The sequence below is a fragment of the Siniperca chuatsi genome, linkage group LG16, assembly GCF_020085105.1.
Source record: "Siniperca chuatsi isolate FFG_IHB_CAS linkage group LG16, ASM2008510v1, whole genome shotgun sequence".
Taxonomy (NCBI): Eukaryota; Metazoa; Chordata; class Actinopteri; order Centrarchiformes; family Sinipercidae; genus Siniperca; species Siniperca chuatsi.
In genome coordinates, this window is record NC_058057.1 from 21263858 (window position 1) to 21282030 (window position 18173).

At 40.3% G+C, this 18173-nt stretch overlaps 1 protein-coding gene across 12 annotated transcripts in view; it reads right to left on the reverse strand.

The window, feature by feature from the left end:
• The window catches only part of ryr3 (ryanodine receptor 3), a 119921-nt gene that overhangs the window by 9755 nt on the left and 91993 nt on the right, over nucleotides 1-18173 (reverse strand). For 5 of the 12 annotated variants that reach the window (XM_044169278.1, XM_044169276.1, XM_044169274.1 and 2 more), the window contains 29 exons: nucleotides 17633-17763; nucleotides 17373-17491; nucleotides 16441-16639; nucleotides 15602-15696; nucleotides 15132-15277; nucleotides 14935-15022; nucleotides 14733-14825; nucleotides 12289-12456; nucleotides 11540-11599; nucleotides 11280-11414; nucleotides 10446-10558; nucleotides 10084-10183; nucleotides 8003-8115; nucleotides 7604-7655; nucleotides 7445-7501; nucleotides 7194-7293; nucleotides 6501-6580; nucleotides 6260-6336; nucleotides 6099-6172; nucleotides 5181-5195; nucleotides 4249-4329; nucleotides 4009-4097; nucleotides 3784-3912; nucleotides 3565-3669; nucleotides 2128-2209; nucleotides 684-1969; nucleotides 505-557; nucleotides 272-434; nucleotides 21-107 (listed from right to left, as the gene is read on the reverse strand). In XM_044169278.1, the coding sequence (XP_044025213.1) occupies nucleotides 21-107; nucleotides 272-434; nucleotides 505-557; nucleotides 684-1969; nucleotides 2128-2209; nucleotides 3565-3669; nucleotides 3784-3912; nucleotides 4009-4097; nucleotides 4249-4329; nucleotides 5181-5195; nucleotides 6099-6172; nucleotides 6260-6336; nucleotides 6501-6580; nucleotides 7194-7293; nucleotides 7445-7501; nucleotides 7604-7655; nucleotides 8003-8115; nucleotides 10084-10183; nucleotides 10446-10558; nucleotides 11280-11414; nucleotides 11540-11599; nucleotides 12289-12456; nucleotides 14733-14825; nucleotides 14935-15022; nucleotides 15132-15277; nucleotides 15602-15696; nucleotides 16441-16639; nucleotides 17373-17491; nucleotides 17633-17763 (4090 nt within the window). Of the gene's footprint in view, nucleotides 1-20; nucleotides 108-271; nucleotides 435-504; nucleotides 558-683; nucleotides 1970-2127; nucleotides 2210-3564; nucleotides 3670-3783; nucleotides 3913-4008; nucleotides 4098-4248; nucleotides 4330-5180; nucleotides 5196-6098; nucleotides 6173-6259; nucleotides 6337-6500; nucleotides 6581-7193; nucleotides 7294-7444; nucleotides 7502-7603; nucleotides 7656-8002; nucleotides 8116-8880; nucleotides 9266-10083; nucleotides 10184-10445; nucleotides 10559-11279; nucleotides 11415-11539; nucleotides 11600-12288; nucleotides 12457-14732; nucleotides 14826-14934; nucleotides 15023-15131; nucleotides 15278-15601; nucleotides 15697-16440; nucleotides 16640-17372; nucleotides 17492-17632; nucleotides 17764-18173 lie in introns of all 12 variants that reach the window. The other 7 variants (XM_044169282.1, XM_044169281.1, XM_044169275.1 and 4 more) reach the window with 4 other exon arrangements.

Below are 18173 nucleotides of genomic sequence, written 5' to 3' on the forward strand. Positions count from 1 at the left end.
GGAAACTTGACTTAAATTACCTTGTAGAAGAGAAGAATGAAGTTGATGGCAAAGCACACAAACAGAGCCAAGAAACGCAGGTTGTAGAAGTTACGAGCCAGGTAATTCTGCAAGGAAAAAGTTTGATTAACAGCAAGACCAACTGACTGCTTTTGTAATTGCCTATCCACATTTCTGAAACAATTTATACAAACAAGGAATGCGTGCTGAACCAAACAATATTGAAGAAAAACACATTCTGACAGAAGGCATATGTGATGTGAGCACTCACCAGCATCTTGGTCAGATAGACGTCCAGAAAAGCAAAGATACTTGACATGAAGACAGGCGCCGCCTCTTTAGGCAGACTCGATCTGGTCTTGGGCTTCTCCTCCGTCACTGGCTCCTTAGCCTCCTCCTCCTTTGGCTTATCCTCTTTCTCCTGGTTCTCTGTGCTGTATTCAAAACAGTTAATTTTATTTTGTATGAAGATAATCAATTTTCCTTTCACTTAATTTTACTCACTCTGCTTTCTCTGGTTCACTCTCGGGGGTTTCAACAGGCTTGGCAGCAGCTTTCTGCAAGAGGTTTAATACATTTTCATGAGCTGAGAGACTGAATGGAAGTGATAATGAAAAGCAGATAATTACAGGATTTAAAATCATTCATCACACAGATGAAGTTATTGCATTTTGACTGCAAACCTTTTTGTGATCAGTAGTGGACGTCTCTGCACTCAACTCAGAAACATCACCCAGGCCCGGTTCCACATGTTTTCCTCCTTCTCTCTTGGGCATCGTCAGCATCTCCAACATCATGTCGACCTCTGCTATGTCGCCTGCTGGTGTCATGGCTATATCTAAGCTTCCTGATGACTCTATGGCCTCCACTTTCTCTACTTCAATAACATCTCCATGGATACCAAACTGGGTCGGGTCAGGCATATTTCCGAGGATGTCTGTCACCTTTATGTTCTTGGCTCCCTCAACCAGGCCACCGCCAAACATGGAGGACCAGATGACGTGGAAGAACCCAAATATGAGGCCGTAGATTCCCTTGAAGAAGCCTGTGAAGAGCATCCAGAAAAAGGAGAAGAAGCCTGTGATAATCTCCTTGATGCTCAGCTTCTTGATTTTCTTAAACTGCTTGCGCACGTTTTTAACGGAAAAGACTTGGCGGACATTGCCAATCTTCTTCTTGACTGAGCGGCATGCAGTGGTGAAGGCTGAGGCAGACTCTAGGGCGCCCTCTTCCTCTCCGGCCAGCTCGTCCAGGATACTGTGTCCATCTTCATCTTCCTCTTCCTCAGGTTGTTCAACCACATCTGGCTCAGAGATCTGCGAGGCCAGCTGCATTTCAAAAATGGTGTCCTCACAGAAATTTACAAACATCTCCATCTTCTCGCTCTCTCCGCCCTCGTTGACCACATCAAAGATGAACTGACGCTTGGACTCTTTGACCTGTGGTTTCTCCCACTGCTCACGACTCGACTCGCTGATCTCAAAGTACACCCTCTCGATCCGCTTTGCACTGCCCATGATTTCAATACGACCCAGATAAGGCTCGAAGTAGCTAAGTACACTCTCTGCCAGGTCTAAGAAGGTGGTGAGTCTGGAGTCGTGTGGCATATGTTCGGACAGGTTGGTCAACAGCACTGCCACGTTGAAGCCGATATCTTTGGCCGGCTCGTGGAATCGCTCCACAAACTCCTTGTAACTGAACATGTCATTCTCATCGGCCTCTGCACATGAGAGCAGGAATTCGATCTCAGACTGGCTGTACTGCTTCTGGTTCTCCATTGACTTCTGGAACTCCTTTTTTGAGATAATGCCTTTATAGTCAGGGTCATACTCTCTGAAGCTGTCAGAGGTCGTCAAGTCCTTCAGTTTGAGGAACATATCGAAGAACTTGAGGATCATCTCCACATTGTTAGAAGACTCCATCAGGGTGTCAACCATCTGCTTTCCAATTGTTCCGTTCACCACATTACCTAGGGATGGAACACATGCATTTTAGTAATTATACACAAAACACAATGCATTTTGTACTACATGACATGTACCAAAAAAACAATACAGACATCTACACAGACATTTAGCCTGTCTTTTGTAATTTTTTTGACATTGAATTACAGCTTCAGGCTCTTACCCTCTAGCAGAGACAGCAACATGACAATCATGTCCTTCTGTAAATCCATCAGCTCCTTCAACAGCTCAATCTGACTGGCGTCCTACAAGGAGATTAGAGTCCTTTTGTTAAATCTTTGTTCTGGAGGAGTTTTCCCAAAGCAAGAACACAACCTATTGTAGTTTTGTCTGTCATAATGTTCTATGCTTTAACACAGATGTTCCCAATCTGCGGGTCAGGGGCCTCATTTATAACCGTTGCGCACGCAAAAAACAGGGCCTGAAAGAGGCGTACACCACTTCCTGCACAAAAGTTGTGATCTATAAAAACAAACAGGAGAATGTGCGCATCTGTATGGAAACTCTGACCCATGCATACAAACATTTGGAAACAGGGAAATTAGCGACGCAGATGGTGAGGTGTTGAATTGAAGCCAGATTGTAAAGATATCTCTCACACATTTAATTTAACTAAATATCAAACGTTAATTATATATCCTCGTTATCATAAACATTCAAACCAGCAGTGTTACTTGTAGTGAACCATAATAAGCACTTTCAATTTGAGATATAAGCCAACTCAAATCTTAAATCAAAGTCCGCTCAATATTTTAAATCAGTGCTGTCTCACCATCGCATTCCCCACACCCAGAGCGCAGAGGAGAGGGCTGGACTGTAACTGATGAAATCATCATCGATTGTAGAAATCCAAGATTACATCAAATAGCATTAAAGAACTGCCGAACAGAACATCAGTAATCTTTTAATACTGTGCATATATAACCAAGTATGATTTCAGTTGTTATATAGTTTGTGTGTGTGTAAAATCTCTGCAGAGTGCACTCGAGACACCGCTGTGGTCGCACGCCATTCACCATAAGCAGGCTCATTATATGCATCAATATTCATGTGGTGTTTTGCATTTACCATTTATGGTTGAATGTGGGCGTGTAGAGGGCAGGATATCCAAGTGCACACATTTCCAGGTGGACTGTGATTTATAAAGGGAAAGTTGCCCGCAGGTGTGCATATGCATTGTTTTATAAATCAGATTTTTTTTTGCCGCACAACATTTTTGGCTTTTGTGCGCATGCAGTTTAGTATGGATCCTACACGCTGTTTTTTATAAATGAGGCCCAAGGACCCGTCAAGGTGTACCAAGATATATTTTAGGGGTTGCGAGATGATTAGGATTGGGAACCCCTGCTTTAAGACACCATAATGTGTAAATCTAGAGAGATAAATGAGGATTGTCATAGTGAATTAGAATGTATACTACATTAATTATGCTTATCAAATAAATATAAATAAGTGATAAAGATTTCCTATTTCAACACACACTGTTGCAGTCTTTGTGGGTGTATTTCAGGACATGAGATTTGCTTGTTTTAGTTGTATCCTCTCAAGCTGAACTGAAGAAGATGCTTTACAAGGAGTATAATTATAAGGTTTATTATACCTGAGACAGCTTCATTTGCATGTTGGCAAATACATGCAAGAATCCCACAACTGCATCCCACAGTCTGCTGTGAGCTAAACTCTGCTGGTTCCCAAGACATGGGCCCTGAAGGAAAGAGATAATGGAAAAAACACATCATGAAATATCTGATGAAAGTAATTTGAGTCTTTACATTGCAGATTTAACAGTGTTGACAGTGTTGAGGGGTTGGATTCTTACCTGAATATACTCAGTCAATGAGTTGAATATCTGCTTGGCAACAGATAAAGCTTTGGAGAAGTTGACTTTTCCAGTCTCATCAATGACATCTTTGCCAGAGTAGTACCAGTAGAAGTCACTGATTGATTCCTAAAGAGCAGGATCACATTAGTAGACAATGAAGATGGTGGCGCAAGTAATATTGTGTGTGTACATTTTGTGGTTTTATATTTGTGCTTAACACACCTGAAGACGGAGCAGATAGTCCACAGTGCTGATGATGATGTTGACTGTGGTTGTGTTTCCAGTTTGGGTTCTCAGGAAGTTCTGGAAATCTGACAAATAAAAATTTTCTTAGCCTTATCATCATCCATGGTCTTTCCTCCTTATAGATCACAGTGTCCTCATGGAGCAGTGCACAAACAACTTATACAAACAAAACAATGCTCCAATCTTTGATGAAAATACACATAAGCACGACCTCACCTCCATTGTGCCCCTCGCACAGAAGTTGCAAAAACCGGAACAGATCTTTAGTAAAGTCATCGTTCTGTAGCACTTTGGAACCTTAGAAGAAAAGACATTTTTGATGACTACAACTGTCACCCTACACAAAGTAATTTAAGTCTTTATTTACTCAACATGAGGAGGTCCAATAATAATGAACCCCCCCTCAGAAGCAATTAATATGTGGCAAGCAGGACAGGTTTCATGTTCAAAATATTTTTGAAGTCCAGGGCCTTTAGATTGCAAGTTCAGTGCTTTTTGTAAAAATGCTCTTACATTAAACAACAGTGAGACACTAGGACATTTCCATAAGCTGGAGGAAGCCTGATAACTTTCACATGCAGGCCAGGATTGGGCCTGATGAAGGGTGTCATTTCAGAAAAAAAGCAGCAGACAGACATGGTTACATTATTCACTTTAAAAATCAACCAGATAATCTAGTCAACAGAGCTAAACAAAATGAGCAAAAATACATTTCTGTGAGCAGATAGAACCATGTGAAAGTTAGACATCTATATGGAACCCAGCTTTGTGAAATAGGCCCCAAGTCCAAAGCAAGACAAAGCTTTGCTTAGGCTGTGGAAGAGTCCACAAACCTTCAGTCAAACCCTTGGGTGGTGGCACTGATAGCCTTAGAACGACAGATTGGAGCATCAGTAATAGGATTTGCATTAGTAAATGTTAACATGAAAGGAATGGGAACAAATAACACACACAAGGACAGGCAATGGATTCTGAAGATCCACTTTCTATGTACCCTAACAGTCTGCATGCACAGTGTGTCCCTATAGACATCTGGGGGAGGGAGAGGCTGGGTACCAAATAAAGCAGGGAGTATGGACCACAGATATGGAGGAGACATTCAGGGTGGAAGCATAGCCATATCAGGATGATCTAAATTTGCTATTTACCCCGCTCAGTGTGGACTGCCATCGATGGGTTTTTTAAATGACAGGAAGGAGACAAACAATACACGAAGACATAAGCAAAAAGAGAGGACATTGAGTTACAATACAAAGAGATATGAATATATCAGCTACGAGTGAAAAACAAAGTCATGCAGTTAAAAAAAAAAAAAGAATAGTTTTAGACGGAGGAAATCATAGGCCTGGGTTGTGTCTTTGTTGCATCTAACGAGATGAGTACCAAATAAGAATTCAGTCACGGTGAAAAATTCATAATAGTAACAGAGACACGAGTAGGAACAGTGAATTGTTAAACACAGAACTCAGTGGAAATGTTTAGCAGAGGACTGAATGATGAAAAGATGGACATAGTTTGATGTCAAAAGTGTCAAGTGAGGAGTTTGTGTTGAAAGTTGGAGAGAGATGGAGGCTCTTGTGTTAATGCTGGACCATGTCCTCAGACAAGTTTTGTACTGTTAACGGCCACTCACAGACCACTGGTCTGAAAGAGATGACAGGACACATACCTACTTCAATAACCTCAATATCATCACAAAGGTTAACTGCTTTTTTTTTTTTTTTTTACTGCAAAAGACGACATTAAAGACACCACACTGATGACTTCAGTGACTTCAAGACTGTAGCACAAGCAGCAAACTATTTGTATTAATCAAAATTCACATTGATAGCAATGTAATTTTGATAGTTTCTAATTAGTAGTTTCTGTATGAAACAAACATTTATTAACAGTTGTCATGGTACAGCATTAGCTTAGTGAGGGGAAAAGGATCTTGTGTTGTTTTGTAATCAAGAGTAACAAGTGCAAGAGAAAACTGGGGCAAAAATGTGGTGACTGAAAGACTAAGGACAGGAAAACAGGTAGAATATCAAATAGCCCATCTAATAAGACACCTCTTCACTTACTTGAACCTTCATCTGTCACCATGCCAAGTCCTTCTGCTTTGTTCTGCCTTTCAAATGCATTCAAGTCCAAGACACTAGGGAAAGAAACTCAAAAGTCAAATACAAATCACTTGATGTCTGCACAGATGTTCCTTTTTGCAGTATGGATAATATATCAGCACCTGCAAGACTGCATCAGTCCTGAGAGACTCTTGAAAAAGCCTGCATCTCTTTTCTCTTTCAGGTAATCAAGCATTTTCTGGGGAAAGAGAAGAGAGGTATTAAACATCCTACTGACAAAACCAAATGCTACTCTATAATTACAGCTACTCTGTAATGATATATGTTGATGGATGGACAGAATAATACAAATGATACAGTAAATAGGACAAATAGATGAATATCTGAGCTGTATAATCTGACCTGCTGAACTTGCACATTGCCTCCATTTAGGATGGAGATTCCCAGTTTGAGGGTGCAGGTCACCATCGGGCCCAGACGACCTGATGAAAAAGGAATAATTTAAGATAAGGAGGACAGGAGCAGGTTTGACTGATAATAAAGGCTAAATCCCTCCAGCAGATAAGATAGTTCTGTAAAAAATGCAATATGTGTGAATATGCAAGGTTAATGTTATCAAAACATACAGCATATTTTTAGGTTGAAAGTTAGCTTTTTGTGTCTCATCAGACCATTTTACAGCAAAATACTGAAGTATTCAATGTTTCATTCAGAATTTTATTCCTGTCAACAATGAAAAACCTCTTAAATGCATTTAGACCTCATACGGATCTAAATATCCAGAATGAAACTCATTGGGGGTGGCAGTTGTTTAAGTAATCCACCATCTTATCAGTAAAAAGGAATTTTGATACATTAAGGCCATCAAATTACAAATAATTAACTAATTATTCAAAAAAAAAAAAAAAAAAAAAAAAAAAAAGTCTTTATGAAGCTGTGGCAGAAGAGGAACATCCATGTCTGTAGTTGAACTGTCAAATAAAAGGCCACTGTCGGTCTGTCACCTGAAAATGCTTATAAAAACAGCAGAAAGGTTACAGAATAATTTCCTTTAAACTACCTGCAAAAGCTGAGAAATGATCAGCTCATTATTACCTTTACTGGCGCTGATCATCTGCAGCACCATCTGAGCGGCCCCACGGGCATGCAGCCTCGCCTGCTGATACAGGATCTTCTGCTTTTCCATCTCCTTTTCCTGAGGAGCAACACACACACATCATCATCGACAAAAATTTTACTGTACCTGTGAATTCTTTGCAGGCAACAGATATAAAACGTTTTGATAAATGGTAAGATAAAAGTAATTGGCAAAAGACACATTACTTTAAGACTTTATAAGGGCATACCTCAAAAGTCTTTTCTTTCTCTTCCTCCTCTTCTTCCTCCTCATCCTCTGCACAGCTCTGAAGACACACAGGTCAACAACACTTCAAAGCTTATTTTTTCATGTTAACACAAATCTTACCACAATTATTTATACATAAAAAGAACTTAAAGGCCACTACCTTTGCCATCATGTCTGCATACGCAATATACAAAGGATCTTCTTCCAAGTGACTGAAAAGTAGTGAAGCCAAGTCACAATGTATCACTATGTGTGATAAGTCAACAGTACAAATGTGCAATTCTCCTTGTGAAACATAATCTAAACACTACATCCTCATTGAATAAATATCCACTAAATAATTTTCTTTCAACATCTATACAGTATATCACCGTTATGTCAATTGAGATACCTGACACAACGAATTAATTAGGAAATTATTTATTGGCATTAAAAAGCTAAACGTAGCACATTTAAATAAACCACAAATGTTAAAAATCTTCTCTCCTAATATGACAGAATTTCAGATGCTCACTGTAACATAGACTCTCTCTCATTTTCAGTGATTTAACTATCTCACCTTCTCTCTGTCAGAGCGTTGTGGCTGAAGTGGAGAATAAGTTGGTGGAGAGGGTCTGGCTGGATCTCAGCCACCTCTTCTTCCTCCTCCTCCACAATTTTCATCGGCGTTTTCTGCAGGGGTCCACAGGTGTGAACAGTTAGCTCTGCCCAAGTCTCATCTGACCACTAATCATCCCTCTCCTGAAATATCCCACCATAGCGTCAATTCCTCAGCATTTTTTTCTAATCTTCACAAACTCACTGACAATTGTGCCCATTCACACATTTGTCAAAAAACACTGAAATGAGTCAGTAACATTCAACTAGCACTGGCATGCGATGATCCTGGTGATCCGTGGAAAGGACGGGACGAGGAAGTTAAGAGTGGATGATGAACAGTTTTCAAATACATGCATGTTACAGCAAACAGATGCAAGCAGTAAGCCATTTGGTGATATGACTTTGAACATGAAGAATGATCCTGACAGTACAGGAGCCTGACAACTATCACAACTACACAAATCTCCAACAGTCCAAACTTAACTGACAGATTTGTAGAACAAAACTTATGTTAAAAATAATCTTCCCCAACAAGAACAGTGAGTAATCTGATTTTTGAGCAACTGTATCTAAGGCTGTACTTATTCTTATTCAATGGCACAGTTTTAGTGTCTTGATGAATTTGCTGCACATCTGCATACAAAGATTTAATATGAAATGTGATCTTCACATGACTACGCGAGCATGCCACTGACGTCACGGCCACAGAACGTACTGTAACGCCACCTTCACACTCACACTACAGACTTACAGAGTACAGCAAAAAGACAACTGATGGGTTGGATCCAGATCTGACAGCCAAACAGCTAGTGACTCCTAATGAAAGGCCCTTCTTACCACTGCTGTCAGAAAGGCATAGCCTGCTTTTCTAGAGCTGTGAGCGCCGGAGCTGGCCCTGTGTCTCCTGAGTTGGTCATGCAGCCTCTGACCCCTGACGGATCTCTGTTTGAAGGGTTTTGCACGCCTAGAGCGGGTGCCCCTGGGTGCTTTGGGCGAGGTCCCCACCCGGGCGCGCTCCCAAGGCTCGACAGGCACGGAGCTAAAGAAGCATTCGGCAGACAGGACTGGCAGAGGGGTGCCAACGCAGGGCACGTGGGGCAAGGGCAAGGCGAGCCCAGTACTTACTGCCAGATCCTGAACTAGCTTCTCCTCAAAGGAGTACTCCTCTGCCTCTATCCAAAGTCTCTGATAGGCCGGGATGAAGAAGTTGATAGCGCGATGCCTGGGAAGGGGGGAGGTGAGGGGAGGTGGGGAGGAATGGAGGGCAGTGGGGAGGGAGGTACAGTGGCATTAGGGCGGGTTCTGGTGAGTTTTTGGAGGAAACAGGAAGGAGAGATGTAGGGGGAGGAAGGGGTTACAGGAAGTGCATTTCAGGCAGGGTGGTGATTGGTCAATGTGGGACCCACTGGCTCTTCTGACTGGTCACGTTTGGTCTATAAAATAACTGCAGTTACTTCCATTGGGTTGTAAAATTCATTGGAGGAGCATGCACACTTTAGGGGAGATATGCAGTTTTCCAACAAATCAGTGGATCTACCACAACAACTCCTTTTCTTTCAATTAGATTTACATCAAATATTTTCCTTAACAAAAAATGCACAGATGTGTTGTAAAACTGCACAACCTTTGGCAAAATGTCAAATGAAAAACAAATCTTTAAATCATCATAATAGCAGGAAGCAAAATAACATGAAACAACTTTTATACTGTATATTACTGTAAGCAAGCATACTTTTGTAAACCAGGTAGCCAACTAATGAAAGTCAAAATTGTATTCAATAGATTTCTTTCTGTCTTCTTCTTTCCTCTCTTCATTCCTTCCTTCAGGGTACACCTGAAATGAGACAAAGGCCTGCAGTTCGCAGTGTGTTTCCACTTTCCAAATAAGTTTATTTCAGTCAATTCTTGGGCTCATTCTAGCTGACCAATCAGAATCAACAGTGCAGAAACAATTGGTTGCTAGGCAGAGATTGGTCCACAGCCTGGTGGATGAAGGGGGGGTTGAACAGATGAAGCATTCGCTCCGTAGTTTCACTTTACCGTCAGCAGGGAGAACAGGCGGTCAAAGCTGGAGGCTTTGAATGCCCTTTCCAGCCATACCTCCCGATAGCCATTCAGGAAGTAATTATTATTTTTGTATCTGAGGGAGGATGAGGTAGTGTTATGCAAGAAAACAACACAGAGGAGAGAATGTCATTAGGGAGGTGAAGAGGGGTTTACATGGGCACACAATCAAGAAAAGATAATGCCCCACCCCACACGACTACTTGGTGACTGCTTGTTATATACGGTTAGATTAAGACAAAGCAATGTCTTATTTTTTTTACATTGTTCATGTCAATACTTAATTACTGACATTGTAAATCAGTTCCACAAGTGTGACAGGAGTAAAAGAGACTCACCTGGGTAGATTGTAGAGTGGAGCCATGCGGAAACAAGCCACCACAGCACGCTTACGCTGTTTGGACAGCAGCTTCTGCCACACACACTTCTTATTTCTCAGAGGCTGTTCCACCTGCGGGGGAAGGAAATGACAACAGTGAAACATAAAGTTGGGAACAGTTGTGTAGTTACAATGCAGATGGTATGTGTAGCATTTCATCTAGATAATACCTTGTAGATTGTTGCCTTTTACATAATACAGTACCAAGTTGATACTTACTGATTATTTTGATGATCAGTTAATCTGTTGGTTACTTTTTCAATTCATTGCTTAGTTTATAAAATGTCAGAACAAGTGAAAAATGCCCATCACAATTTCCCAAAGCCCAGGGTGACTCTTCCAATTGCTTGTTTTGTCCTACCAACAGTCCCAGACCCAAAAATATTCAATTTAAAAAGATATTAAAAAAAGTAAATTTAAAAAAAAAAAAAAAAACACAGAAAAACAGAAATTCCTCCTATTTGAGAAGATGACACCGGTGAATTTTTGACATTTGTTAACAACTCATCGAATATCAAAACTGTTGTCTATTCATTTTCAGAGTGTTTGATTGTTTTCACCACTGGAAGGTACTGCTCTGTGTGAAATATTACAGGCAACTCCCATATTTAGGAAAAAGGCTGCCTTTGGTGCCCTAGTGGCCTTGCTAATAGTGTATCACCTGGGTAGGTATATCTGTGGCCAACTTTTATGTCTGGAGAGCAATAACGGATATGCGTATGCATTTTTATGTCCTGTGATGTATTGTTGACATGTTGGTGAAAATAAATGAAGGTAAGAACTGTGTTTTTACCTGCTCCAGGTGAAAGAGTGCAGCAGAGATGCTCTGCACTCGGTCCACTGTGTGTTCTGGGTTTGCAGGTTCCTCGCTCTTCACCACCACGTCCTTGTACAGGTTCAGCTGCCACTGGACTGCGGGGTCATCAGACTACAACACAATAACAATCAAATCAATAAATAAACAGCAGCATCATACTAAACAGTAGTAATACATCAATCTTACTTAAACTGCTCTTCCTGCTAGAATTATAACTATACAGAACATCATCTTACTTTGTCCTGGAGATGGAGATTCTGACGCAAGTGATCCTTCACCTCATCATCTGTGTCTCTCTAAGAAAGGGAAAAGGTATTCATAACAGAAAAACTGCAAAGCAGTGTTAATAAACTATTGCTATTCATTCAGCGTAAATAGTCAGGGTGCTTATGTGCATATAAAGCCATCACAATTGTGAGTGCAACAAGCTAACTCACTACCAAAGACTGTGTTGCTCCAGAGTCCAGTGGCTTCTGACTGTTTCGCAGGATTCTATTTCTTTCATACTAAATCTAACAGCCAATCAAATTGCATTATACTAGATCACTGGCTAACTGTTTACATTCCAATTTCTACGTTTTATTTGCAACACAAGTTTTTCTCAGATTTACAAAATAAACTCAAAATATTATTACTTCCATAGAAATGGCTTCAACAACAATGGACTACATTTGAAAAATATTTGTTATTCTATAATGTATGTCTACTGCACCAAAGAAGGAATTTGGTAAAGGGCTTTAACGACATTGTTCTGTCTTCATCTTTTTTTTAATTTTTTTTTATAATGAACTCTTTCTGGATAGGTTGAAGTCTCTGTAATGGTAAGAAATCACAGCAGTCGTGGTAAAGCGATTGAACTGCTGGTGAAGCAGACCATACAGACTGAAGGCAGTGCTGGGAGTTAAAAAATACATTGAAAAAGTGACACTAAAAATAATCAACATTATCAGTATTCAGTTACCAGGTCCTGATTATGTCAGCTTACCAGACTGTAGCGAATCTTGGCAAGGGAGATGAGCTCCTGGTCTCCTGGGGTGCACATGTTGAGGCCGATGGGCAGCATCTTCTTCAGGGCAGCTACGATCAGAGAGGTCTGGATGGAGTAGTACTCACCTCGACGGCGCTTGTGTTTCCTCTCCTGGTCCCCCCCTGACTACAGAGAGAAAGGAGAAGAGCTTACTCTATGAAGGTTTAAGGTACTCTAAACCTAAAAAAAATCATTGCTTTCTCCTTAAGTGTTTTTCCCAACAATTATTTATATCTTGTATTTTTAAATTTAACGTAAAAGGGACAGTTCACCCCAAAAACAAAAATACATGTTTTTTTCTCTTACCTGTAGTGCTATTTATCCATTTAGATTGTTTTGGTGCGAGTTGCCCAGTTTTGGAGATATCGGCCGTAGAGACAACGCATTTTTAGAATATAATGGGACTATATGGCACTCTGCTTGTGGTGCGCCGCCCCCCCAAAAAAATTAACATTTGAAAAACTCAAAAGCAATGTCTCTTTCCAGAAATTATGACCCGGTTACTCAAGATATTCCACAGATTTGTTGTGAGCAGTTTCATGTAGGAACTATTTTCTTTCTACTGATAGTTCCTACATGAACCTGCTCACAACAAGGATTATCTTGAGTATAGGCATATAGGAATATATTTTGTGTTCCATCAAACAACAATGAAAAATATCTGCATGCGGTAATTCCAGGTTCAAACCTTTTTGCGGTCAACAAAAGCAAGTGGCTCTAATGACCCAAAATTAAAGACACAAGCAGCAATGAGCAGGTTTCAGGCCTGCTCATTGCAATTTCAAGTGTTGCTCCCCCCTTATTGGATGTGAACAAATCACGGTGATGTCTCCACGGTGATGTCTCCACTGAGTCCACAGGATTGCTCAAAGACAACTTGAGTTATGAGCCAATATGTAACAGACCACACCCCTTCTGATTAACTGATGGATTAAGATGAATCACATACTAGGGACCAAAAGTGCTTCACCATAAATCTGTTAATAAGCAGAGTCCTCCAGGATCAAGAGACGAGGAGCTTTGCTCTACTGTAAGCGATCGTGTCAAAACGCCCAAGAGTGCAAATAAATAAGCTGTCCGGCTCTGCCAAAACAAATAAACAAACTCTCACAGTGACAGCTAGTTGAGCGACTGCTGGACCGAACACTGTCAACATCCAGATATATGACCAACTTTACTACAACAAATATCCGCATGAAATGTTATATGTCGTAAACCCTTGGTGTAGAGGTGAATTTAAGAGGTTTTAACTCATGCAGTTGATTTGTAGAACATCTTACATCTACATATTCAGCGTGTTCAGCACATGTCAGGGTATCTATTCAAACACAGGAAAAGTGCTTAGAAGGACTTTTTTTCCCCCCATTAGCAAAGTGAAATACAGTAGCAAGAACTGGAGCACTAGGGGATCCCGTCAGGACAAGTATTCAGGCTGTGCTTTTCCAAAGTGCTGATGTAGTGAAGGGGGGAGCAGGAGAGGAGCGAGATAAGTCCAAGTTAAACCCAGAAAGAACTAAGATGTCCTCTGCTCCATCTCCTGGCTTTAGGACAGACAGAAACCAAAGAAAAAGACTCATTCTTGGAAAGCCTGTGAGTTGCCTTTACTGAGTAAATGTTATCTACAATATAAAGGGGATCATCTCAAATTATGATTTTTACTGTCTGATAACACAAACCATTAGGATCGATACTAATAACTAGAGGATTTCTTGGCCGGATAATGACATTTCTGGTGAGATCAATTTTATGACCCATATGAAGTTCAAGCGGACAGGAGATTAGTCAATGTTGGTTCCTCCTGTGCCATAGCAAAACTCAAGGACAGTAATTATTCAATGCCCATTTTATTTAAGTGATGTCTTTATTATTCACTACTGAAATCGAAAATCACAAATATAAAAAGTTTCAATTTAAAAAAGGCTCAGTAATTTTCCTGAACAGCTGGCCACTGTAGTTTTTTAGCAAATGTTACTAAAACAGGTGTAAATAGGGATTATTTTCAGCTGCAAATTAATACACATTTGGTGCTCTAGTGAGTATTTACAGCCTGTCGGATTTACTCAAATAAACTACAGTGCCCATGTTCATCGTAATGAAAAAAACATGTCATCCAGTGCAAAAATGTGACTCACTGATGAGCTTGTGATAGTTTTTGGACAAAAATTGAGCTCTATGGCACAGAGGAATAAGTTGCACCAGGCTTTGGATACATAGGCAATACTCGTTAGTACGATCAATTTTTCATGGGTTTTGTTGACAATAAGAAAAAAAAAAAACAACACAGAATAATTACCAGATTTATCCCTTAATGTATTTCATTAAGCTTACTGTGGCATTAGCAATAGCTATAATTTTGCAAAATTGTATTCACCCATATCATATGTAATATCTATCATATTTACCTTGGACATCTTCGTCTTGCCCTCTCCAGTCAAGAAGCCCAAATTGTTGATCTCATTCTGAACCACAAAGTTTTGCTCTTCACGCTTAAAGTTCTGGGTTCAAAGACAAAGAGGTTAATCAGGAAAGACGTTTTGAAGACCAGTATCCTGGTATCAAACATAACATTGTCATATGACTACTAGATTGAATGGTAAGACTTACATGGGACTTGCACCAGAGGATGAAGATCTCAGCCACCATCCTGAAGAGCTCAGTAGAGTCGGCATCCGGCCCCTTCAGCCACCTGGACCTGGAATGGACAACAACATGAAAGAGGAACATTTTCCATTGAGTTACATTAAGTTGTGTTACATCTGACAATATTAAAAAATAAAACATCATCTTTGCTAATATTGTACCTGTTGTTGTCCACATAACGGATGAGCATGGGGTAGAAAGCATAGAGGTCTCTGCAGAGCACAGCAAACTCATCCAGGATGAGCAGCTCGGCCTCCTGGTTGTCACCTTTACCGTCAGCCTTCAGCAGCTCCTCTTCAGCCACAACCTACGTTTGTAGCACATCAACAACTCATTTCCGGCAATCGATTCACAGTATAAAATGTCCTCACACACACAACCCCTTCCAACTCAATGGTAATAATGTCCTCCCTGCGTCCTTTCTCAGTAAGCGGCAGAGGTATTTTTACTCTCAGTAGTAGTGACGTGAGTGTGCATAATGTTTCTGGACTAGCTCCATATACTGTATGCACTACAGGTTCAGCAGCTTATGATGGAGTCAGCAAAAAATCTACTTTAACCAAAGGTATCACTGAGCAGTGGATACAATGTGCTGCTGTAATACCATGCACAGTATATTTTATGCTCTCACCTTCACTGTCTTCTTCTTCAGTTTGTCCAGTGTGGGCAGGAAGTGGGTTCTCAGCAGATCTGCTCCAGCCTTGCAGATGATTGGCTGAGAGTAGACTGGAGACAGAGACAATGGAAAACATATTCTAGACATGGGCAACTAAGAAACTGATGCTTTCAAGAATACGACAGGTTTCTGGAAGGATTTGCACCTCAAGTTTTGAGAATTCAGAAACCAAAATCATTGCTCTGTCCAGGACATTATTGGCACTGTCACAACTGTCAAACTAAATTTAACACTTTAGTTTTTAAGTTAGATCAGCAATTTTACTTTTTATTCTCATCTCTCAAAATACAGTGGTACTAAAAACAGGAAATATTAGTTAAAGAATAGTTAAATAGTAGGACGTTAGGAATTCTTCCCTTGTCTAATTTCTTTTCGTGTTTGTGTTAGAAGTGAGAGAATATCTCAGCCAATTATGTTATCTAGCCTTTCCTGAACTCCCACTGAGAAATGTGCACTGAAAATGCTAATGTTCTACAAAAAATAAATGTTGTTATTGTATTAATATTGGGTTCCCACATGGGTTTCCTCATTTAAAATAACTTTTCAGAGTTTATATTATCATCTGAAGTTTGACCTTAAATTTGACTCTGTCCTTGTTTGTCAATGTTTTTCAAAAGAGAAGAGGGATGAGCAGGGTACTTTCTATCTCTGAGAAAAATAGACAAAACTCACCACCTAATGTAATGTAAATGCATATTCATGTGAAGCAATGAATATAAGTAATCTGACCGGTAGGGAACCCTTTCAAATCATATTTATTTTCTCTCTTTAACCGCCTTGAGCCTGGCACTTACCTGCAATCCTCTTCATCCAGGGGGCGTCATCGATGCCCAGGTTGTTGTTGAGGATCTTGAGGATGTTTCCCAGGATGATGCTGAGGTGTTCAGAGGTCACCGTAGTGCAGCACTGGGCACCTGGAGGTGAGTTCTCTGGACCTTTCTCCCACCAGTAGGACAAATAGTTACACAGCATGGGAAGGATCACCTCAATGACCTGCAGGAGACACATGGAAGGTAAAATGTCTGGATGACTGAAGGTATTATGACAGAAGAGGAACGGAGCAATGTGTTACTGTATGTCTGGGATCAAAAGTTCTAAGTGACATTGTAAATCCAATAACATATGCCATAACGTCCAGTCCAGTGTGTTCAACAATTTTAAGTCAAATTTCAGTTCAACAGTAGAGACTGTAGAGGTGCGAAATCCACTTGCTAAATCTATGAACAAATGTATTCCTACAGTGATACATTTGAACTCCATGCGCACAAATTAAATGGTTAATTGTGTCTCTAAGCAATATAATTTATAAATGAAGGATATCACTTCAAAATGTTCTACATCATTTAGATTAGATTGTAATATAATATTCAACACTCTGCAATATTAAAATATCCTCTTAAATGATTTAGCATTTTTTAACATCAAACTAGAAATAAGTAAAGTAAATAAACCATTCATTAATGAGGTACTTTAGTGCAATTTACTATTGCACTTGCATTAAGTTGGGCAACTCGCAAAACATGTTATAAAAAGTAAAGTCAAAATTGAGGGAGCAGAGAGATATCCTGACTTTTAGTCCCTCATATGGGTCAAGCCTTATAAACACTGGATCCAACCCATAATGCAACTCAATAGCATACAAGTAGTGGCCATGTTGTTCTTGGAGCAAAAGCCTCATGAGACAGCTGTTTTTAACACATTTAAATATCCCATCAGCCTTTCAGACCTGTGGCATGTCACTGTAGCGAGCTCCAGACTCTGAGACATCGTTGACATCTTTCAGCAGTCTGTCAAGACGAGGCATCTCTGGACACATCTCCTCCACTGTGTCTGGCATACTGAGGACTAGAAAAGAAAAACACGTAGACAACATTTAAAATTTGAAATATTTTAGGAAACTTGAAAGTATATACACAGCAATGTCTGAACACCGTAAATTAATGGGATAATGGTCAAAATTAAAAGGAGGATCTGGTGGACACTTACTGGCTCTCTCTCGTGGGGTCTTGGTGTTGAAGACAGAGAGCGGGTTGTGGGCGTTTAGGTGGGGCTCCAGGAACGCCACAGGCATGGCTCCCACCAGGGTCGCCAGGCTCTCCCCCAGTGCTGGAAGATGTCTGCAGATCAACATGTAAATTCATACAGTTTAATGAGTAGTAAGTGGCCAGTGAAGTAACAAAAAACTACGCACACTATATAATAAATTATAAATTTTCTGTTTGTAAAGAGTAGTGACTCCAGGTGCATACTTGTTAGGACTAACGCTCATTCTTCCTTTGCCACTGGACTCTCAGTACACAGAGCCTTCACAGAGCACCACATGGTATCAGCCAGTGTTTCCTTATGTATACCTAGACTAGTTTCATAACGAACCGAAAATATTTTTACACTTATCATATTAACATAAAACATCTCTAATGTTGTGTTTTGCGCCGTTGCTTAAGCAAAGTGTCTCATGACGGCAGAGCAAAGAGGCCTCGGTGGAGACACCTGGTGAAGTGAAGGTAACGTTTTCCTTCATCAGGAA